This window comes from Carcharodon carcharias, chromosome 5 (assembly GCF_017639515.1).
Source record: "Carcharodon carcharias isolate sCarCar2 chromosome 5, sCarCar2.pri, whole genome shotgun sequence".
Taxonomy (NCBI): Eukaryota; Metazoa; Chordata; class Chondrichthyes; order Lamniformes; family Lamnidae; genus Carcharodon; species Carcharodon carcharias.
In genome coordinates this window covers 83,042,781-83,066,799 of record NC_054471.1, presented here as the reverse complement: position 1 = coordinate 83,066,799, position 24,019 = coordinate 83,042,781, and the positions used below count along the sequence as shown (strand labels likewise).

At 45.2% G+C, this 24,019-nt stretch overlaps 1 protein-coding gene across 1 annotated transcript in view; it reads right to left on the bottom strand.

Moving 5' to 3' along the window:
- Positions 1-17,674: 17,674 nt before the first annotated feature.
- The window catches only part of adgrb3 (adhesion G protein-coupled receptor B3), a 1,012,398-nt gene continuing 1,006,053 nt past the window's right edge, over positions 17,675-24,019 (bottom strand). The window contains exon 31 of the mRNA XM_041188763.1: positions 17,675-18,466. Within this exon, the coding sequence (XP_041044697.1) occupies positions 18,278-18,466 (189 nt within the window). The 3' untranslated portion in view covers positions 17,675-18,277. The remainder of the gene's footprint in view (positions 18,467-24,019) is intronic.

Sequence of the window (24,019 nt, the reverse complement as noted above, 5' to 3'; positions counted from 1 at the left end):
CCAATCTTCTGGTTGCAGCCATTTGTGCAAGGCCCAGGTATCAGGAAGCAGCAATGTTAGCATTAGATAGCCTATTGGATCAAAACAGCAAGTTGCAGTAAGGGTTGCTGGACCTAATTCTGGAGAATGAAGCTGGACAGGTGGCTGAGGTGGTGGTGGGGAAGCATTTTAGTGATAGCGACCACATCATGGTACAGTTTAAGTTTGTTCTGGACAAAGAAGTCGACAAGTTGCAAAAAAGTATTTTGGATTGAGGGAGAGTGGATTTTAGTAAAATACAGCAGGATCTGGCCAAGGTAGACTGGGAACAGCTACTTGTGGGGAAATCTATGGAAGAGCAGTAGAGGGCATTCAAAAGGGAAATAGGGAGGGTACAGGCTCAACATATTCCCTCTAGGGTGATAGGAAGGAGTAACAAGCCCAGAGAACAATGGATGACCGGAGATATTCAGGTTACGATGAGAAAGAAAAGAGAGGCTTTTAGCAGGTACAAGGGAAGTAAATCAGTGGAGGCATTAGTGGAGTACAGAAAGTGCAGGGTGGAGCTTAAGAAATCAATTAGGAGAGCAAAAGGGGGATATGAGAAAGCTCGGCTGGTAAAAGTAAGGAAAATCCCAAGATATTCTATAAATATTTCAATGGGAAGAGGATAACCAGGGAAAGAGTAGGGCTCATAAGAGAACCAAGGGGGCAATCTATGGGTGGAGCCAGAGGACATCGCTAGAGTGTTGAATTAATACTTCACACCCGTCTTCACTCAAGAGAATGAGAATGTCAAACTCGGGGAGAGAGACTGCGAGGTCCTTAAGCAAATTGATACAGGGAATGACGAGGTATTGGAGGTGTTGGCAGGCTTAAAAATGGACAAATATCCAGGTCCAGATGATTTGTGTCCCAGACTGCTGAAGGAGGCAAGGGAGGAGATCGCAGGGGTTCTGACCCAAATTTTGAATTCCTCTCTGGCCATGGGTGAGGTGCCAAAGGACTGGAGAACAGCTAATTGGGTTCCGCTATTTAAGAAGGGTTGTAGAGATAAACCAGGGAACTATAGGCCAGTGAGTCACACGTCAGTGGTAGGGAAACTAATGGAGAAAATTCTGAAGGAGAGAATCTATCTCCACTTGGAGAGGCAAGGTTTGATCAGGGATAGTCAGCATGGCTTTGTCAGAGGGAGGTCATGCCTAACAAATTTGATTGAATTATTTGAGGAGGTGACCAGGTGTGTAGATGAGGGTAGTGCAGTTGATGTAGTTTATATGGATTTCAGCAAAGCCTTTGACAAGGTCCCACATGGGAAAATTATAAAGAAGGCAAATGCACATGGGATACAGGGTAATTTGATAAGGTGGATTCAAAATTGGCTTACTTGTAGGAGACAGAGGGTGATGACAGAAGGATGCTTTAGTGACTGGAAGCCAGTGTCCAGCGGCAAACCACAGGGATCTGTGCTGGGTCCCTATTATTTGTCATTTATATAAACGATATAGATGACTATGTGGGGGGTAGGATTAGTAAGTTTGCGGATGACACAAGGATTGGCAGGGTGGTTAACAGTGAGGTTGAGTGTCTTGGGCTACAAGAAGATATAGACAAGATGGTCAAATGGGCAGATAAGTGGCAGATGGAATTTAACCCTGAAAAGAGTGAGGTGATACACTTTGGAAGGAGTAATTTGACAAGGAAATATTCAATGAACGGCATGACACTAGGAAGTTCTGAAGAACAAAGGGACCTTGGCGTGTGTGTCCATAGATCTCTGAAGGCAGAGGGGCACGTTAGTGGGGTAGTGAAAAAAGCATATGGGACACTTGCCTTTATCAATTGAGGCATAGATTACAAAAGTAGGGAGGTCATGTTGGAGTTGTATAGAACCTTGGTGAGGCCACAGCTGGAGTACTGTGTGCAGTTCTGGTCGCCACATTATAGGAAGGATGTGATTGTACTGGAGGGGGTGCAGAGGAGATTCACCAGGATGTTGCCTGGGATGAAACATTTAAGTTATGTAAAGAGGTTGGATAGGCTTGGGTTGTTTATGTTGGAGCAAAGAAGACTGAGGGGTGACCTGATCGAGGTGTAGAAGATTATGAGGGGCATGGATAGGGTGGATAGGGAGCAGCTGTTCTCCTTAGTTGAAGGGCCAGTCACGAGGGGACATAAGTTCAAGGTGAGAGGCAGAAGCCTAGGGGGGATGTGAGGAAAAACATTTGGTGATGGTCTGGAATGCACTGCCTGGGAGGGTGGTGGAGGCGAGCTGCCTCACATCCTTTAAATAGCACCTGGATGAGCACTTGGCTCATCATAACATTCAAGGCTATGGGCCAACTGCTGGTAAATGGGATTATGTAGGTAGGTCAGGTGTTTCTCATGTGTCGGTGCAGACTCAATGGACCGAAGGGCTTCTTCTGCACTGTGATTCTCTGATTCTGTATGGGATGTTGTGATTAGTTTGCAGAGGGTCACAGCTGTCAACTTAATCTGGACAAAAGCAAATCATTTTGTGTTGGTGAAAAATGCGAACAGGAATGTTCAGTGAAAGGAATGTAATTGGAGCAGGGAGACAGAAACACAGGTTTGTCACTTTTGACGTTGATACAAGGGGCCAAATTTTCACTCCCGAGTTGGGAACATTCCCAAATTTGCAAATCCTACTCAGGAGAACATGAGCCTGGCATGCTCAGATTTTCTTTTCAGGGACGCGAGGGGCTAAAGGGAGTTGGCACTGTAGGCTCTGGAAGCAGTGGAGAGATGGAGGTGGGCCCAGCATGGGGCGCGTGACTCGGTTGTAGACAAGGGCTGTGAAGGAGGTCCTGCTATGAGGCTGGAAGTGGATAGAGGTCCCGATTTCACTTGGAGGAGATGGCATTGAGCCGTCAGGTGAGTGCGAACTGTTGAGAGTTGTCCAACTGGTTGCTGTCACTGGAACAGATAGTTCATCATGGTATTTCCTTGGGAAAATATAATCATTGTTGCTGATGATTCACATTGTAATGAAGGGGCACAATCTACCAGGTTCAAGCTGGAAAAGCATGTTCTAACACAGTTGTGGCCTCACCCTGCAAAATGCGCATTTAGCAGCAGCACTGTTAGCACATACAATAATATCTGTAGGTCATAGGTGTAAAGTCCCGCTTCCAACGGTCATTCTCAGCATGGTGGGCATGGTTTGAGGAGGCACAGGGTGGCGTCTTCACTGGCTCATTGGTGGCCAGGCAGATACACGAAGGGCCCACATTGTGCAGGGTTTCTCAAAGTCTAATTATGCACTATGTAGAGGCCAAAGGTTATGAAGGTCATTGTTTCAGGCATGTTAATGGCACTGACTTTCAACGTGTGCTGTTGGTTTTCTCCCTTCTTGGGGATGGACATTTCCCTGAAGGTATGTGGCTTCCTTGTGGATGCTGCTCATTGGGAGCTGGCTGATGTGAATTGTGAGCTTTCAAGAGCTTAAATTAATCTAATCTGAATTAGCAGGCTTCTGGCGATGATCCCCTCCTGCAAAGAATCAGCCATGGCTACATGGGCGTGCCCCTCAGCTGGCCTCCCATTGCCACCCTCTTCCTCCTCCTCTGTGTCAGATCCATGAGCCTGGATGAGGGCCTAGTTCTCCTGTTCCTCATCTTCCTCATCATCCTCTTCCTCAGATGATATGGGCCTGGCTTCTGCCCCTCTAGTTGTAAGCCCTTCTGCTGTGTCATATTGTATAGAATGCAGCACACCACAACTATTTGGGATATCCGTGCAGGGGAATAATGCAGAGCTCCTCCTGAGTGATCAAGGAACCTGAAGCGCATTTTGAGAATGCCAGTGACCTGCCCTATTGTACTGTGGGTCACCACGTGGCTATTGCTACAGCACTGTTCAGGCTGCGTTTGCAGCAGCTTAAAGTAGGGGTCATCAGCCACCTCTTCATGGGTATGCCTTGTGTTCGAGAAGCCAACCATAGCCCAGTGCCGGTGTTTGAGGAAACCAGTGGTAGTTGTGAATTCCTCAGGATGAATGAGTCATGACAGCATCCAGGATACTGTGCGTATATGTGCAGGAACACCTTGGTGTGGGCAGACACCACCTGTACATTCAGTGATAGGAAGGATTCCCTATTTATGAAGATGTCAGGTTGATGAGTTCATGCCCTTAAGGCAACATGTGTGCAGTTCAAAGCCCCGTACACTTGAGGGAAACTTGCAAGCCCTGTGGCCCTCTGTGTTTGAGAGGCCATATCCATCGGCAAGTTAATGTGTCACCCCCTCCCGCCTCACCCAAGCAAAGAGGGAATCAGTGACTGTCATGACGTAGCCGTGTGTGGCTGACTATAAGATTTCTCAGAGCTCTTCTGCTGAGCCCTGGAAACAGTCGGCTGCATAAAAATTCAGAGCAACAGTGAACTTGTAAGCCATTGGCAGGGCATGAGGATCGGCTGACTGTGTTTGAGATGTTGTTGGATCTGGTACATACATAGGTGACCAATTCCCAGGTTAACTTGAGCTGCCTTCTGCATTGGTTCTCAGTCATTTTGAGATATAACCTTTGCAGTCAGTAGACTTTTACCTTAGGGTAAAACCTGGCTGCCATCCCCCTCCCTGGTCAGCGCTGTGCTGCTTCTAACTCCTGGCCTGGTCCCCTCTATCTGGCCTCACATTGATCATGCTCATGTTTTTCTATGGGACAAAGATGCAAAGCTGCCATCCCCATTTTGCAACTTCTTTTCCATAATGTGCGCTGCTCCCTTCCCTGGCACACTCTCCTTTCTGCCACCTGGGTGCTCGAGTCACAAGGGGCAACAAGCCACAGTCCTCATCCTCCAACCCCCTTGGGTGATAGACGCAGACCTGTTTTCAAACGTGGTGAAGTTCTGTGGTACTTGGTGAAAGTTTTATCTCTGCAATAGGGACCTGACCTCTCCAATAGGAACCTGAGCTCTCCAGTAGGCTAACTGAGCTCTCCAATAGGGTATCTGAGCTCTTCAGTAGGCTACCTGGGCTCTCCAATAGGTTACTTGAGCTCTCCAACAGGCTACCTGAGCTCTCCAAAGAACTCTGCTAGGTATAGGCCTTTTCCTGCAAGCTGTGAATCCCATGAGTTGTAATTTTGAAAGCTGGGTGACAGAAATCACTTCTCACTGAAGGAGCTGCACGTTTAAATGTGATGGATCCTCCATGAGCTGCGCATGTTCAAAATATGGAACATCCCTGTTTCCCCCCAGCCCGCCCCCTGAGAAAATGATGGGTGCCGCATTCATGGGTGTGATTCCTAGAATCTGGGCTCTGACACCATTTTAGCTAAGGTGCTTTTGTTGTTGACAAAATTCTGGCCAAGGTGGAGATGAAGTTACAGCCAGTGAAAGGTTGGCATTCATGGTCAAAGCAGTTGTTTACCTGACTACAGAGCAAATACTGAGATTTTATAATGCACTTAACAGGCATCATTTCGGGGTAGTGTACAATCCTAAGATAGTTGCTAATAAATCCAATAAGGCATTCAGGAGAGAAACGTCTTTAGCCAGGAGTGTTTGGAGTTCTCTAGCACGTGAAATAATTGAGGCAAATAGTATAGATATATTTAAGAGGCGGCTAGATAAATGCATGAGGGAGAAAGGAATAGAAGGCTATGTTGACTGGGTGAGCTGAAGTAGGCTGGGAGGGGTATCATGTAGGGCATTAACATCAGCAAATGGCCTGTTTCTGTGCTGTAAATACTTTGTTATCCTGATCTCCAAACTTTAAATGGGTAGATGAATGTAAAACACAAGAAGAATAATCCACAGTGCAGAAGAGATTAGCTAGAGACATTTGAAAATATTAAACCCTACAGCCTCATGATAAGCTTACTGGGGAATCCCATGGAAGTAACAAATAACGGCGACAGAATTTATATTTTGTAGCACCTTTCACACCCACTGGAACTTATAGCTCAATAAGTATTTTTGAAGTCTAATCACTGTTGTAATGTTGGAAACAAAGCAGCTAATTTGCATACAGCACAATTCCATAGGCAGCACTGAGATTAATAACCAGATAATCTGTTTTATTAACTGGTAGACAGAATAAATATTGGCCAGGGCATTGGGGAGCGCTCCCCTCTTCTTCTTCAAGATTGTGCCATGGCATCTTTTATATTCACTGGCAATTGCAAATAGGGCCTCAGGTTTAATGATGTGCCTGAAAAACAGCATTTCCTGAATGCTACACAAAAGTGGCACTTTATCTTCTTATGTCTCTGTGTCAATCATTCTCAGTTGGGTCCAGCCTAGCAATTGATGCTGACATTGTCTTTCAGCTGTGGTGTTAAAATGAGACCCCATCTGTCCAAAAGGTCCCATGTTACACTATCTGGGAGTTCTCCTCAGTGTCCTGGGCAATATTTATCTCTCAATCAACGTAACCTTAAAAAACACCTTAACTAATCGCTATCACATTGCTGTTTGTGGGAGTGCGCAAAGGTAGCTGCCGCATTTCCTACATTGGAAGATTTATGGCACATAAGTAGGCACATATTTAAAGCAATTGGCAAAAGAAACACAAGTGATATGAGAAAAAACTTTTTCACACAGCCAGTGGTTAAAGTCTGGAGTGTATTGACTGAGAGTGTGGTGGAGGCACGTTCAGTCCAAGCATTCAAAAGAGAAGTAGACTGTTATCTGAAAAGGGCTAGGTGGAGAAGGCAGTGAGTGGCACTAAGGCGATTGCTCATTCAGAGAGCCAACACAGACACAATGGGCTGAATGGCCTCCTTCTGTACTGTAACAGTTCTGTGATTCTGTGATTCATTTGGACCATCATGTCTACTCTGGCCATGAAAGAGCGATCCAATCTAATCCTGCCTCTCAGCTCTTGACCTGTAGCCCTGTAGATTATGACATCTCACATTCATGCCCAAGTGTTCTTTAAAGAAAGAAAGTCATGTATTTATATAGTACTGTTCACGGCCATTGCACATCTCAGAGCACTTTACAGCCAATGAAGTAAATGCCATGAGGGTTTCTGCCTTTACTATTCTTTCAGGCAGTGAGTTGCAGACCCTCAACACCAACTGGGTGATACAATTACTCCTCGACTGCCTCCTAATCCTTCTGCCCATAACTAATACTTCCTGGCTAGTGACCTCTCTACTAATGGAAATGGGGCCTATCCACTCTATCCTGCTCCCTCATAACTTTATACACCTCAATTAAATCTCCCCTCGGTCTCCTCCTCTAACAATGCCAGCCTATCCAATCTTTCCTCAGCGCTAAAATTCTCCACTTCTGACAACATGCTCATAAATCTCCCCTGCAATCTCTCTAAATGGGATCACATCGCTCCTGTAATGCAGTGATCAGAACTTAATCAATGAGCTAACTAGTGTTTTATTCAGTTCTAGCATAACCGCCCTGCTTTTATAGTTGAGGCTTCTGCCAATAAAGAAAAGCAACCTGTTTGTCTTCTTGACCATCTTATCTAACTGTCCTGCTACCTCAGGACATGTGGACACACACTAACAAGTCCCTCTGATCTGCTCTCAGTATCCTACCATTTGTTATGTATTCCTTTGTCTTGTTTGCCCTTCCCAAATGCGTTACCTCTCGCTTCTCTAGGTGGAATTCCTTTTGCCATTTTTTGGACCATCTGACCAGCCCATTGATATATTTCTGCAGTCCACAGCTTTTCTCCTCGTTATTAACCACATGGCCAATTTTCATATCTTTTGCAAACCTCTTAATCATGCCCCTGAGTATTTAAGTCTAAATCATTGATGTATATCATGAAGAGCTCGGGACTGAGTTCTGCAGAATCGCACTAGAAACAGTCACCAAACATCACAGGAACATCCACCAACCAATAGCCTTGTCTTTTTGTCATGGAGCCAATTTTGACTCCAACTTACACTTTTCTTTGGACCTCATGAGCCCATTGCCCTGTGACTGCATTTCAAAGCTACATTGGCTGAAAAGTGTCTGAGCTTGCCCAATGGTTGTGGAAGATGCTCTATAAATGCAAATCTATCTTCCTTTAGTTGAACCCACAACCTTATGATGTGGAGGCAAGACTGTTACTGTTAAACAACAACAGACACCTTGTACAAGTTAAATTTGGTGAAGCCAAAATATTTATTTGCTTCAGCATAAAACAGAAAATGCTAGAAAAGCTCAGCAGGCCTGGCAGCAGCTGTTGAGAGGGAAACAGAGTTAACGTTTCGAGTCCATATGACCCTTCTTCAGAGTCAACATGTCAGCACAAGACAGTGTCTTAAATCTCAACTACTGAAGAATGAATTTAGAAAAAATCTTTTTACTTACAGTCTGATGGATGCTCGGAATGATTAAACAGGGAAAACTGGTGGAGTAAGTGGGCGACAACCTCAAAGTTCTGGGTGGGATTTTTCCCTCTGTGCATGAAGTGCGGCGGTTGACGTGAAAACCAGAGCTTGAACTACCGACCGCAATGGCGGATTTTCGCGTCATATCGTCTGCCTCCTGCCTCATTAATTATGCATGCACAGGAAACAAGTCGGATCCCGGGTGGGTGGCCACTGATGTCCCTGCTCCGTTGTCAGCTCACTGATTCCTCATCTGGGCGCCATATTTAAATGGCACCCGTGCACAGCTTTTTCAGTGTCTGCAGCCCAGGACTGTGATAGATGAGAGAGATTGCCCCAAAAGGGAAGAAGATAGCTGTACCAAAATTTAGCGACGCCTCCCTACAATGCCCTTCAAGGTCCACTGCGATGTCCTCTGCCCCTGTGATGGCTGGAGGAGGTCCACCAACTTCACCACTCCAACTTGAGGGGGGCGGTGGCAATGGTGATCAGTGCCAATGCTGCACAAAAGAGCTCAGGCATCCAGTGCAGAAAGAGGATGAATGATCTCATCCGTTCCACCAGGGTAAGTCAACCATCTCATCACTCTCATCTCTCACACTCACAAGCCCATCACACATTCACTGGCATCTCACTCACTGCCAGCCCAAGGGACATCACCACTCACTGTCTCATACACACCCTCACATCTCCATTCACGTCATATCCTTAACAGTTTACGTCCTCATCCCACCCATGGTCCCACTCACCACCCAAGCATGGCAGGCATCCTGATCATCTGTCCTGGCATGTGTCCCGCACACACTCTCCATTTGCCTTTATGCAGGACAAGCTTGCACACAATTGAAGGGAGAGATCTCAGGCTGGGGACAGAGTGGCTGAAATCAAGGTCCTCACTTCCTTGAACTGGCCAAAGAGGACATGAACCATGCATGCAGCAACGATAAAGTAGGCAGGTGTACACCCAAGTGAGAATCCTGCACCAACTCATCCCTCAGACAGGCATACTGAGAGTGCTTTGTCCTGTTTTAGTGTCACCTGCCATGCACTAATTATCTCTCCTGTGTTTCATAGGCACCTCTGGAAGGCACCCAAGTGCATCCACTAGCCAGGACATCAGCTCCAGCCATGACAACATCTCAGCTCAGGAACCAGAGGAGAGCACCACTGACCCATCACAGCGCTTGCCCACATCCTCCAGCGTAGCAGAGACACACACTAAATGGGACTTAGTTCTAGAACTGCCTCAGGGTCACAATCTGGTGAGTACCGCACACAATCTACGCCACAGCAGGTGGAGTATCCCTGAGGGTAATCAGGGGTATGGGCCTTGGCAAAAAGGGTGTCTGCCACCTCATGTATGCATTTGTGAGTGGATGCTTGAGAGACCCCACAGAAGTCCCCAGTGGAGCCCTGGAAGGAGCCACTCATGTAGAAGTTCATTGCAGAGGTTACTTTCACAGCCAGCAACAATGGATGCCCTCCCAGTCCTGTTGTGCCAATTCCTGGAGAATGTGGAAAATGTGAGTCACCAGATCTCTGGCCCTGTGGAGGCATCAGTAACATTGTCTCTTGCTCATCTGCAGATAAGACATGCAAGGTCTGTACATGCAAGGTCTTGCGAGGAACCAACGCACAATGTGCCAAGGGGCCCTGCTGCCCCTTGTTCTTGAAGGTTTAGCTCCTCCTTTTGATGAGCCTGGTGTCTCCGTTGCAATCCCCTCCTCCTCCTCCCCCCTAGCCTATATGCGATTACTCAGCCAGTAATTAACCCAGACTCCATCTTCCTGATGGTCTCCTATCTGCAGCATCAATGAGAAACAGACATGAGTCAGCATCAGGCCTGCAAATGTTCTATTTCTGTCACTGACTCGTCGGTCAATGTGGGATCAAGGGCTTTGTTCCAGTGGCGGAAACTAATCCCCCTAAAAATCCAAGTCAGTGCACCAGCAATAACCCACCACCCCCACCTCCACTTTACATTAGCGACTGCTATAAGATTGCTTTGGCCAGGTGCTTGGATGTGCTCCTTTCAGCCCAGGTACATGGATCCTCATCACTGCTCTCTAATACCATACTGTGGAATACACATGAGGGAAAATGTTTAGTTAGGAACTGAGATTATTTGAGGGGGGCCTGAAGCTTCTCTTCTGTGAAGCTGCTGGTGCCACCATTTTAGCATACATCTGAAGCTTGATCATTTGCTTTGGAATATATTACTTCTCTGGGGAATCTCCACATTTTGAGCAAGGGGTTAATACAAGGAGATCGATTGGTGCCACTTTGTGGGATTAGTCTCACATGGATGCACATCGGGGCTTTACTTTGCTGATTCCCTGCATTGTCATTGAAAAGTTCATGTCTCAGCTGTGCCTCTCTCCTTACTTGAGAATGGACAGTTCAGTTGGGTGCTCCTTTAATTGGCCCCCCCCCAGTGCATGCCCTCCAATCGGCCTTCAGAGCCCTCACCAGCAGAGTATCTCCTCACTTTAATTTTGTACTGCGTGTCACTGCAGGTTGGAAGACGGTGGTCCTGAGGTCTCCCTACCAGACCAGTTTGGACTCTCTCTTTGTGAGTGTAGAAATCTGTCTCATTGTCCTGGAGGACCTTAATGTTCAGGTTTCCCTCCCTTCAAGAACCTCTCAATTCTCCCCCTGTATTCCTTAATCCCATCATGATTGTGGTGGGTATCCCTTTGTTACCCCCGAACATGGTGAGGTGGATATGCCTATGCCCTATGTGGACCTCACCCCTCCCTATCTTGAGGCACTGTTAAACATATATTGCACCCCCCCCCCCACCTCCGACACACCTTCGGATGCCCCCACAATACCTTTTCCCCATCTGTAGGCTTCAGATGCCTCCCCTGACTGAATGTGCCTTCTGCGGCCCAGTATGATGCCGGAAACCCCCGGACTGAGGCATGTGATGTCACAGCAATGCCCTGTGCACAACATCCTGGGCATGGCTGAGAGTAGACTGACATGCCCTCTCCCCTACCTGGTCTGGGACAAGGACAGTCATTGCAAGTTCAACATTGAAGCACTTCTTCACTCAGTGATCCTCCCATTCTGGCCAAAAGTCACTGATGTCATTCTGTAACTGATTCTCTCCTTATCCTGGCACTGAGGACACTTCCCCACTGTGTGCCCCCCCCACCACCCCTCCAACCATGTGTGTCAATGCAACCTTCTTCACTCCTCCCTGCGCCCCCCAAGTGGAGGCTAGAGGCCTTACCCTTCAGCTCCTTCCCATGCCTCAAGCCAGGTTCTCCCCCTTTCCCAATGGAGGCCTTACCCTACAGCACATTAAAAGCCACCCCTGGCTTATCATTGGTCTGGTAGGTAGAAACCTGCCTCTCACACTCCCCTGAAAGTGATGTGGTGCCGCCTGTGAAGCCTGAGACTGAGTCCAAGTTGCCGTGAGCACTGTGCAAAGCAGTGTGGGTGGGCGAACAAACCTCAAAGTCGCAAGCGAAATGCAGGTTGCCAGGTGCACATCACTTATATACCGTTGTGAAACACATCCATCGTATTGGATGCCGACTCTTGATCCAACATGGGGGAATGATTCCAGCAAGCAGCCCTTATCATGAGATGCAAATGTATTAAAATGATGTTCCTGATGTGCTGCAGTGGGAAACATGGCCCTCCATTGATGGCTGGAGCGGATGATCCCGGTCTGCTTTTATGACAGCAGTAAACTGATTTTGGGCTTCTCCTGATATTTTCCACTTATGCCCGTCATGATGACAGAGCGAGTGGAAAATCCCAGCATTGGTTGATTTTTACAATGAGTTCTTTACTCCTTTACCAGGATGTTCCCAGAAAGATCCACTGGTTGCACCCATCTGAGGCAAATGTTACTTTGTGCCTGGTCTTGCTGTATGGTCAGAAACCAAAGACTTTGGAAATGGAGTGAAAGTTCCTCCTTGCTTTGAACAGAACCAAGAGATACAATTACAAGGTTCATAAATAGCAAACCAAACCTGATTTAAATGAAGAATCATTAACAACCTGAAATGATAACTCTCCTTCTTTATAGTTGCTGTGTTTCCAGCATTTGCAATATTTTGCTTTGGTTCTCGTGAACATATAATTTATTTGATTCTGACCTGAAGAACCTAAAGTCATTATAAATTGGATCATTCATTTAATATAACAGTCCCATTAATAAATTGCACACCACATTAAATTTGGCAGAAGCGTGATCGGTTTGCAATTGCTAAATTGACCCAATCAAATCTCAATGTTTCTACCATTTTCTGCCTTTACTTCAAGTCTCCAGCAATTTTACTTTTCTTTTAAAGCATGATCTCTTTACGAGAGCAGTAGCATCAATTACTACCAGTCTGTTGAATTATTCAAGGTAACTCTTTACCTTGATAGGGAGTGACAAGGAGAAACATGAACCTGGGATGAGATGGAGAATACTTGGAACACAAATTGTGACCCTGAAAAGAAAAAAAAATGAAATGTATTTATTACCAGAATATATACAGCCTGGAAATGTCTGGAGTAATGTGTGAGCATGGAAGACGGAACATAAAAACAGCAGGAAGCTATTCAACCCCTCCAGCCCGTTCCACCATTCAGTTAGATCATGCCTGATTTGTTCCTTAATTCCAATTATCTGCCTTGGTTCCTTAATAGCCTTGACTTAAAAAAATGTTTTCACTTTTAAATTTTCAGTTGACCCATCCTCAATAGCTTTTTGGAAGAGAGAGTTCTATTATCCTGTGTAGTTGTCTTCCTGAGTGAGACATGCAGTATTCATACATCAATTGCTTATAGATTGTTCATTCCCCTTAATTATTGATCTGCGGATGAAGATGTCCTTATAAGTGTTGCCCAATGATTTCAAAAAGAGTTGGAAGAGCAGGTGGGGACAGAGATTATCCATCTGGTATAATTCTACAATTAGTTGATGATGTGGCACAGTTATTTAGGCTGCTATGTTAAGTTGTTTTTTTGATACAATATTTGGACATTGCCATAATACAATGCAAAGCTGCCTCAGATGCAAACTGAAATGAGTAATTATATGAAGCAGGCGCTTTGACTTCAAGGTGTTATTCAGACCTGTTCCATTCAGTCAGAGTCCAAAAGATTCTGGACAATAAATACATCTGACAATTACTTTGCCCATCCTGTACTGCTGATGACCAAATTCTCAAATGAACTCTCAACTTTGCCTATGGCACAGAGGAAGCAGTATGCATTTATCCAGCTGTCTTTAACATAGAGAACATTCCAAGGGCTTCACAGAAGAAAATGGGCTGCAGGTGGCACTGAGAGTTAAGAGAGAATGAGGAGGTAAAATGGTTTGTTTGAAGAATGCTTTTATACATAGGGACAGAGGTATCAAGACAGACAAATTTAGGGAGTGTCTTCCTGAATAGGAATGACACAGCTGAAGGTTTCGCCGTCTTTGGTGCAGCAAAGGAAATGATTTGTGAAAGACAAATTTGGAGGAACAAAGGTCCATTGAGGGAGAGGAAGGTTGTGGAGGTGAAATGGAATGAGAGGAAATTATAGATAAGGATGAACATTCTGAAGTGGATGCACTGGGAGTCAGGGAATGTCACAGCAGTCAGTACAGGTGGGCAAACGGTATTCAAAGTGGACCAGGATTTGGTGGCAGCATTTTGAAACATTTGGAGTATGTGTTTCAGAACCTTATTGGAAGCTGTAGGGTGGGCATTAGCAGTAACGAAAAAATATGTAGGCAGTTTCAGCAGCAGTAGGAGTAAGTGGAAGGCAGAGTTGGGCAATGTTACAGAGAGAAAAGAAAGCAATCTTAATGATATTGATTGAATATGGGGGTCCAAATCTCAGCAGGATAAATTAATGATGTTATAATAAAGGATCCTTTAGGCAAGTGTGATCATAATGTGATATAATTTCTCATTCAATTTGAAGGTAAGAAATGTGGGTCTAAAACTAGCGTCTTAAACTTAAATTAAGTTAATTTCATGGTATGAAGCTAATGTTGGATAAAGTGGACAGGGAAATATGTTAAAAGGTCAGTTGATGGAGTAGCAATGGCAGACATTTAAGGAGATTCTCAACAAAGATATAGTCCATTGAGGAATAAGACTCTATGAATAGGATGCATCATCTGTAGTGAACTAAGGAAGTTAAGGATGGTATCAAATTGAAAAAAAAGACATAAAATGGTGCAAAGATTAGTGGCAGGCCAGATGAATGTGCATGTTTTAGAAACTAGCAAAGGATGACTAAAAAAAATATAGGATGAGAAATTAAAGTATGAGAGAAAACTAGCAAGAAATATAAAAACAAAGTAAAAGCTTCTATAAGTATATGAAAAGGAAAAGAATAACAATGACAAAGATGAAGGGATTGAATGCATTGCAGCTGAAGTTGCTATCAATACAAAGATGGGTAAGAAAAAAGTTGTGAGGAGGATACAAAGAGTCTGCAAAGGGATTATAGATAGGTGAAGTGAGTGTGCAAAACGTTGACAGTTGGAATATAATGTGGGTAAAAGTGAGATTGTCCACTTTGGTAGGAAGAATAGAAAAGCAGAATATTATTTAAAGGGAGAGATTGTAAAAGGCTGCAGTATGGAGGGATCTGGGTGGCCTTGTTACAGGAATCATAAAAGGTTAGCATGCAAGTATAGCAATGTCATTGGAAAATGGAAATGTTGGCCTTTATTGCAAGGAGGGTGGAGCATAAATTAGGGAAGTCTTGCTACAACTGTTCAGAGCATTAGTGAGACTGCATAACTGTGTTCAGTTTTGGTCTTATTTAAGGAGGTGTATACTAGCATTGGAAACAGTTCAGAGAGGGTTCACTAGGCTAATTCCTGGGATGAAAGGGTTGTCGTAAGAGGAAAGATTAAGCACTTTGGGCCTATACTGATTGGAGTTTAGAAGAGTATAAGATTCTGAGGGGGCTTGACAGAGTAGTTGCTGAGAGGGTGCTGCCCCTCATGGGGAAATTTAAAACTAGGAGGAATAGTTTAAAAATATTGGGTCTCCCATTTAATATGGAGATAATGAAGAATTTCTTCTCCTGAAAGCATTGATATTGTCTTCCACTGAGAGCAATGGAAGCTGGGTCATTGAATATTTTCAAGATTGAGTTAGACTGATTTTTGATCTATAAGAGAGTACAAGCTTATTGGGGCAGGTAGGAAAGAGGAGTTAAGGCCACAATCAGATTAGCTATGATCTTATTGAATGGCAGAGGAGGCTCAAGGGGCAGAATTGCCTATCTCTGCTCCTATTTTTTTATGATTTTATGAGTTCAAGGTTGAACAAGACACTTAAGATTGCATAACCTATAGCTGAGCTCAAGTGGCTAGCTGAGAGGCAGATGGAAGGTAATAGCAAGGACAATTTTGCCAGGAGCTAAATAACATGGCCTCAGTCATCCCAAAGTTCAATTGGAGGAAAATCGGACTATCAGCACAGAGGTGACTGTAGAGTCGAAGATGGATGGTGGTAAGGTGGAGCTGGGGTCCATCAGCATATAAAAAGAGACGGTCCCCCAGACTGGATAATGTCATGGATGGGCAGCATATAAAGGAGCAGACCCAACATAGAATATTGGAATATCAGAGGACAAGCCAATGTTGGAGATATAGTCTGTGTTGAGACAGGTGAAGAATGGAACAACGTGAAGGCAGTTTTATGAAGGGTAGAAGCGGTGGGATAGAGTGTTTAACAATCCTGTATACTACAGTGATGAGAGGAAATAGCAGTCTAGTGTTGCACTGTGAAAGGATGTCTTTGGTGACTTTGATCAGGACAGTCTCAATAAGTGGGAGCAGTTGTCAGACTGAAGGGATTCAAATAATTGAGGGAGAAATGTGGTATTGATGAACTGAATGACATTGCCAGTTGTGCCCACAGCTGTGGAGGCACTAAGCTCTGAAATTCCCTTCCTAACCCTTTCTTCTTTGCTATGTTCCTCTCCTCCTTTAAGGCACTCCTTAAATAGCTTCCTCTTTGTCCAAACATTCTCCTAATATCTCTTAGTGTGGTTTGGTGCCACACTGTTTGATAACACTCCTGTGAACAGCCTTGGGACGTGTTACTATGTTAAAGGCACTATATAAATGCATGTTGTTATTGTAGAATAGGAAGGGATGATTGGAGAGGGGTCAGTGGTTAGGGTGGACAGTAGGCATTTTGAAGATGAGATGATGATGGTAATGTTGAAGGAAATGGATGACATTTATGAGCTCTGAGGCAAAGAATGGTAGTGGAGTTGTCAGGAATTGGGTGGACATGGAATACAATGAATGGGAAGTACATCTTGAGAAAGAAGTGAGTCTGGAGATGATGAGACAGGAGATGAAAGAGAAGTCACAAAGTATTGAGGAGTCAAGGGAAGAATAGCAGTTGCAATGAACAGTGCCAGGTTTAGGAAATGAAAAATCCATAAACACAATGGAGGTGGAGATGAATAGGGTAGAGGAGGTTCGGGTAAGAATGTTTGTGGTTACCTCTACTCTTAAGAATGATCCTGGAGCTTCAGATTTGGCCATGGAGAACGAGGCGCAGCATTGAGATGAATGAGGCAAATGTGGCAGTAGAGTGTAGAAAGTCCACTGTAAAGGGTGAAATTTCCATTCCTGCATTGCTGAAGGTGCTGAGGCTCAAAGGGATTTTGCTGGTCTGGTGCATGAGCAGCCTCCAGTATTTCACCTTGTCTGAACCGAGACAGTGAGTGTTGGCCCAGTAAACAACCATGGGTGGATGCCATAGATTTAGACTGATACTGTCTGTGTACAATAGCCACTGCCCATCAGGAAACGGCAGATAACAATTGGGAGTGGGAATCGTCGCTAATCCTTCCCATCCTTCCTCAGGAGCCTTGAAACTTTGAGCCTTGTTCCAAATATCAATTTCATATGCCATATGGTTTACAAAATCAAAGGGTTGTTTTGAAAGTAAAAGACTTTATTTAGTTTGCATAAAACTAAATACCGTCAACCCAGGAAAAGGGGGGAAATCAAATCAGTGGTCATGCTGATTCGTAGAAGTCAGACCGATATTGAGCACTACCTTTACTCACTGAGGAAGAGCTTGGATTTATATAGTGCCAAGCACAACCTCATTACATCTTGATGCTCTATAGCCAATGAAATACTATTTGAAATGCAGTCACTCGTAAAAAGGAAACGTGGCAACCAATTTGAACACTTGGGCATTGAGAAACCTCATGCACTGATGGAAATCTGTGGGGGTCTTGAGCTTTCCTTTTCTTTGAAGTGCAAGCTTTTTAACTTAGTGTGCACTATCCAGCTCCACGGGCATTGTTATAATTGTGAACCGACTGTGAACTACAGTTGTCGAATGCAGACTCTTAATAATCTACAAAATGTAGAAAGTAGATGAAACTAATATGTAGACAAAAATTTATTTACACCATACAACATTTTAAATATTTTGTACACGTTTGCAGCCAAGAAAGCTATTTCTGTGCTTTCGTGTGAAATCTGCAATAATAAAGATGTGAAATATATTATTCATATAAAAGTGAGAGTATTACTTTATTGCATTGAAAGCAATGAAGAACATAGCTCAACAACCATTCATTTAAATGACAGAAAATTGTTTGCTTTTATATTATAAAGTAAAAAGTGTAGTAATGGCCAAACAGACTGTTATAAATCTTAAAAACTGCATAAATATATACATTGTGCTTCATGGTGAAGTTTTCCTTTTAAAACTAAACCAAATGAAGCTATTACAACATGTATCTTCGCTTGAGGTTTATCTATAAAGATTACCTTACAATTCATTCCACATTAACGTACAACACATGATGGTAATAATTGTACATCTTGTATCTCACTAGATAAGATAGTGAGAAATGTTAAAGACATGGACATCTTTTCCCTGGTGCATAAAGTCCCTAAATTACTCTAAGAGAGTCCAGACATACAGACCAGGTTTTTGTAAAAATTTTTGAAGTGCAAGAGATTTTACTTGTGATCGACTTGAATTTAAACTTCAGTTTGAAAATCCCCTTCCTGCACGTCTAAGGGCATAGAGAGACACTTCTCCCATTCTGCTTGTCGTAATTCTAATGCCTCTTTTGCTTCTGCATCCAATACATTCATTGGTGAATAGTGTTGGTAGTCACCGGGGTTCTTGTAAACATCCCACTCATGCTTGCTGGGTGTTGGGTTGTCCTGTGGGAACAGATTAACCCAGCGTTAGGATAGACTTTGCTTACAGTTCGAAACCTCTGCACATTGCTGGATGGAGATTTATTAAGTACACTCAAACACTAAAAGGGCACAATTTCAAAGAGACTGTGTATGAATGAAAAAAAATTCAATTATTTCTGTCATCCTTGTTTTTAAGTCTCTGCTTTCCTATCTCTCTAACCTTATGAAGCTCTTCGAGTCCCCACTCCCCACTGCCCCCCTCCCAGCCCCTGCAATTCTGGCCCAATTTTAACCACTCCACCATTGATGGCTGTCATTAGGTGCCAAGGACCTAAGCTCCAGAATTCCCTTCCTAAATATTTCCACCTCTCTATCGTTCTCTCATCTCTTTTCACACTTTAACATACTCCTTAAAACCAATTTCTTTGATCAATCCTGCCCCTATAAGTAGATGAAACCAACGTGTAGACAAAATTTTTTTACACTATACATTTAAAATATTTTATACACATTTTTCAGCCAAGAAAACTACTTGCGTGTCTGTAAAGGCTGCAATAACAAAATGTGATATTTTCATATAAAAATAGCACTGTTTGTGCTCGGTATCATATTTTGCCTCATAATGCCCCTGTGAAGTGCCTAGGGATGTTTTATGTTAAAGGAGCTATATAAATGAAAGTTATTGTATTCAGTTAGACATCACCTGGTGGAACGCCTGCAGTTGGGGTTGCCCAACATGATTGCCCTTGAGAGGGTAACAAAGTCCTTTTACATTTGAGGAGTCCTGGTAGCTGCAAAAGTAAAGTTCGCATTTCATCAACTACACTAAGTACAAACAAATCAACGTGGAGAGAGCTGAGAGAATTGTAGATCAACAACAATGTAAGTTTATGGGCGGACATTGAGTGCGGTAGCAGGTATGAAAAGTGACGCTTTACCCATCGGCTGCAATGGCAGACTTTCGTGCCATCGTCCCCTTCCTGCCTCATAAATTATGTAGTCACAGGAAACACCATCTTGCTGGCGGGCGGCTTCTGGTTTGCCTACCACGCTGTTACCTCGCCACTTCCTCACTCCGGGCACCATATTTAAACTGCAGCTGTGTGCACTCTTCTCAATACTTGCAGCCAAGGTGAAGGCAAGAAGAGTTCAAGCTCCCCGATTCAGTGACACCTGTGGAGGCCTGCCACAATGACCTCTATCAAGCGCAGAAAAAGGATGAATAATCTCATCTGTGCCACCAGGGCAAGTCAACCATCTCATCACTCCCAACTCATCCACTCACAAGCCTGTCGCACATTCATTGGCATCTAACCACTGGTATAGAACCTTGGTTAGGCCACACTTGGAATATTGCGTGCAATTCTGGTCGCCACATTACCAGAAGGATATGGAGGCTTTGGAGAGGGTGCAGAGGAGGTTTACCAGGATGCTGCCTGGTCTGGAGGTTATTAGCTATGAGGAGAGGTTGGAGAAACTTGGATTGTTCTCACTAGAGCGACGAAGAATGAGGGGCGACTTGATAGAAGTTTACAAAATTGAGTGGCATGGACAGAGTAGATAGTCAGAAGCTTTTTCCCAGGGTGGAAGAGTCAATTACTAGGGGACATAGATTTAAGGTGAGAGGAGAAAACTATAGAGGAGATGTGCAGGGCAAGTTTTTTTTACACAGAGGGTAGTGAGTGTCTGGAATTCGCTGCCAGAGGAGGTGGTGGAAGCAGGTACGATAGTGGTGTTTAAGAGGCAGCTTGACAAATACATGAATAGGATGTGAATAGAGGGATATGGACCCCGGAAGTGCAAAATGTTTTAGTTGACAGGGAATATGATCGGCGCAGGCTTGGAGGGCCGAAGGGCCTGTTCCTGTGCTGTACTTTTCTTTGTTCTTTGTTCTATCTCACTCACTGCCAGCTCAAGGAACATCACCACCCATTCTCTCACAGACACCCTCACGTCTCCATCTGGTCTCATCTCCTCTGGAGACTGCCTCCTCAGCCCGTCCATGGCTCCACTCAGCACACACACGCCTGGCGTCCTTCTCATTTGGCCTGGCATGCGCCTTGCTCACACTCTCTCCATCTGTCTTTGTGCAGGACAAGTTCTATAATCAACGGGAGAGGTCCCAGGCCGGGGGCGGAGTGCTGGACGTCAAGGTCCTCAATGTGAATTGTGCGTTGGAGCTGTCCGGAGAGGACATGGACCATTCCTGCCGTGACGGTGAGGCTGGCAGCAAGCATCCACGTGAGAATCCCTGCACCATATCATCCCTCTGTCAATGATACTCCACTGTTCCATAGAACCATAGAAAAGCTATGGTGCAGAAAGAGGCCGTTCAGCCCATTGTATCTGTGCCGGCCTATAAGAGAAAAAAAGAAACTAGCTGTTCATTTTAATCCCACTTTCTAGCACCTGGTCTGTAGCCTTGCAGGTTACAGCACTTCAGGTGCATGTCCAAGTACCTTTTAAATGAGTTGAGCTTTTCAGCCTCAACCCCAATTCAGGCAGTGAATTCCAGACGCCCACAACCTTCTGGGTGAAAAGGATTTTCCTCATGTTTCTCTAATCCTTCTGCCAATCACTTTAAATCTATGCCCTCTGGTAACTGATCCATTAGTTAGGGGAAACAAGTCTTTCCTGTCTACCCTATCTAGGCCCCTCATCATTTTGTAAACCTCAGTTAGGTCACCCCTCAGCCTCTTCTGTTCTAAGGAAAACAACCCTAGCCTATCCAATCTCTCCTCAGCTGCAATTTTCAAGCCCTGGCAATATTTTTGTAAATCTCCTCTGCAACCTCTCCAGAGCAATTATGTCCTTCCTGTAATGTGACCAGAACTGTACACAAAATTCCAGCTGTGCCCTAACCAGCGTTTTATACAGTTCCATCTCAAAACGTCAACTCTTTTCTTCTCCGCCGATGCTGCCAGACCTGCTGAGTTTTTCCAGGTAATTCTGTTTTTGTTTTCCATCATTAACTCCCTGCTTTTGTATTCAATACCTCGCCCAATAAAGGAAAACATTCCACATGCTTTCTGGACTACCTTATCCACCTGTCCTGCCACCTTCAAGGACTTGTGGACATGCACTCCAAGGACTCTCAGTTCCTCAACCCCTCTCAATAACTTCCCATTTACTGAGTATTCCCTTGCTTTGTTTGCCCTCCCCAAATACATTACCTCTCAGTTTTCTGGATTGAATTCCATTTGCCATTTCTCCGCCCACTCAACCAAACCATTGATATCTTTCTGAAGTCAGCAGCTATCCTCTTCACTATCAACTATGCAACCAATTTTTGTGTCATCTGCAAATTTCCCAATCATGCCTCCTGCGGCTGCCAAGCACTAATAATCTCCACTTTCTCTCCTAGGAATATCTGCCACATCACCCTCAGGCATCCTTGACCCCTACTCCATAAGGACCCTGAGGGCAGCACCGTTGAAGACCGATCACGGCGCTCACCCACACCCTCCACCAGCACAGTGACACACACCTCGGTGGGACCTGGATGTACAGCAGATTCGGTATCATAATCTGGTGAGCACAGCACACAATCTGTTCTACAGCAGGTTGAGGCATGGACAGCCAAGGTCGCTGTCACTCAGAGGACTGCTGGAAGCAAGGAGTCTGCTGAGTCTGAGTCAGATTACGAGCCTCTGGACTCAATCTTCAATCAGCTGTTGGAGCTGCAAAGACAATCACAGAAACAACAGGAAGGAATGTCTGATGCACTCCTCAGGTTGCAAGGCACGATGGAGGAGTCCATCTGCCTTCAGTCTGAGATGATAGCGCTGTCATGCCAACTCAACCAGGTCAACACTGGTAGGAGGGTGGCTGCCATGGAGACCTTGGTTCAGGACATCGCTCCTGCACTGCTGTGCAGGCTGAACTCCATCGCTGATGCCATATTTGGCCTCCAATAGTGCCAATGTGAGAGGGGTGCGGGCAGCTCGATCTCACTCCAGCTTCCCCTTCTCTTCAAGGAGTCAGCCTGGGCTAGCCACAGAGGATATGGCTGATGATGTGAGTGCGGCAGACATCCATAGGGAGGAGGATCAGCAGCTCAACACCCAGGGGCCACCCACCCAGGTGATTCTGGGAATATCTGACTGATCCAAATCCCCTCTTCCCGTGACCCCAGCAGCTCCAGGTCATCAGGCTGGGGAGGGTGCATCTGGCCCACAGCAGGCCCCCGAAAGCAGGCCGGGGCCCTCCAGCTCTCGGCCCTCCAGAGAACACCCACCAAGCTCATCACAGACAGGATGTACCAGTCAGCCCCCACCTCCGCTGTGGATGTCTGGGGAGCACCACGACAGAGCAGCAGGGTTAGGAAGGTTAAGAAGATGTAATTGCACAGCCTGGGCATGGGTGTTAATCACTTGTACATGATGTTCACTATTGAAAATAAACTCTCAAGAATGTCTCCCAGCCTACAGCTCCTTGTTCTGATGAGCAGTGTTCATGTCACTCAGATGTGAAATCTTGGTTCCTGCACAAGTTAAAGGCAGGTGTCTCAGTCCAGGACCTCTTCCCTATGTTCTGTGTAAGCTTCAGAGCAAAATGACGGTCTGGCTTCAGATTCACTGGACACATTACTGATGCCTGCACCTCGATGGTGCTTGTCATTGCTGCCAGAATGTCATGGCAGGTGTCATGGAGTTCTCTCAATCTCTCTGCGTGCTCTCAGCACCTTTAAGGTGGGGGTGGTTCCCATCTCTTCAGCATCTATGACTGGTAATGGTGTGCTCCTGAAGGTTGACAAAGGATCAGGTGCATTTAAAGTTTCACTGCTGCGTCGCCTGATCAAAGAGCACAAGTGAGTAGCCCTCGGCTACACAGGAGTCAAATGTTCACAGATGCAAGGTGAGGATGTCAGAACTGCTCTCACTGCATCTCGTCATCATCCTCCACAAAACTTACAGCTATTAGGGCCTCACGAGCATGCCTGCCTTGTCTGACCAGTGTGATGGCCTCATCACCAGCATCCTCACCTTCGAGGACCTCTTCTCGTCATCCTGTTCGACATCCTCCTCATTGGAGGAAATGTGCAGCTCTTCCACCTCCTCCTCAGCCAGGTCCTCCCCCCCATTGCAGTGCCAAGTTGTGGAGTGTGCAGCAAGTGACAATGATGCGTGACACCCTCTGGGGACAGTATTGCAAAGCTCCACCGGCCTGTCGCGGCATCACTTTAAAAAGGCCTATCGTTTGCTCCACCAAATTCCAGGTTGCGGCATGAGCTTCATTATACCGTCACTTTGCTGCAGTCTGAGGCTGCTGCACTCGCATCATCTGCCATGTCCTCCATGACCAGCCCTTATCCCCGAGGAGCCAACCTGCAGCTTCTGTGGACCCTGGAAGATGTCAGGGATCTGAGACTGATTGAGAATATAGGAGTTGTGGAAACTCCCTGGGATTTGTGCGCCGACCTATAGGATGCATTTGAGGTGGACACACACCAGCTGAACATTCAGCGAGTGGAAGCCCTTGTGGTTGACATTGCTGATTGCTTGTTGCCATGGAAATCTAAGTGCCACCTGAGTGCAGTCGATGGCCCCCTGCACCTGTGGAAAACCTGAGATC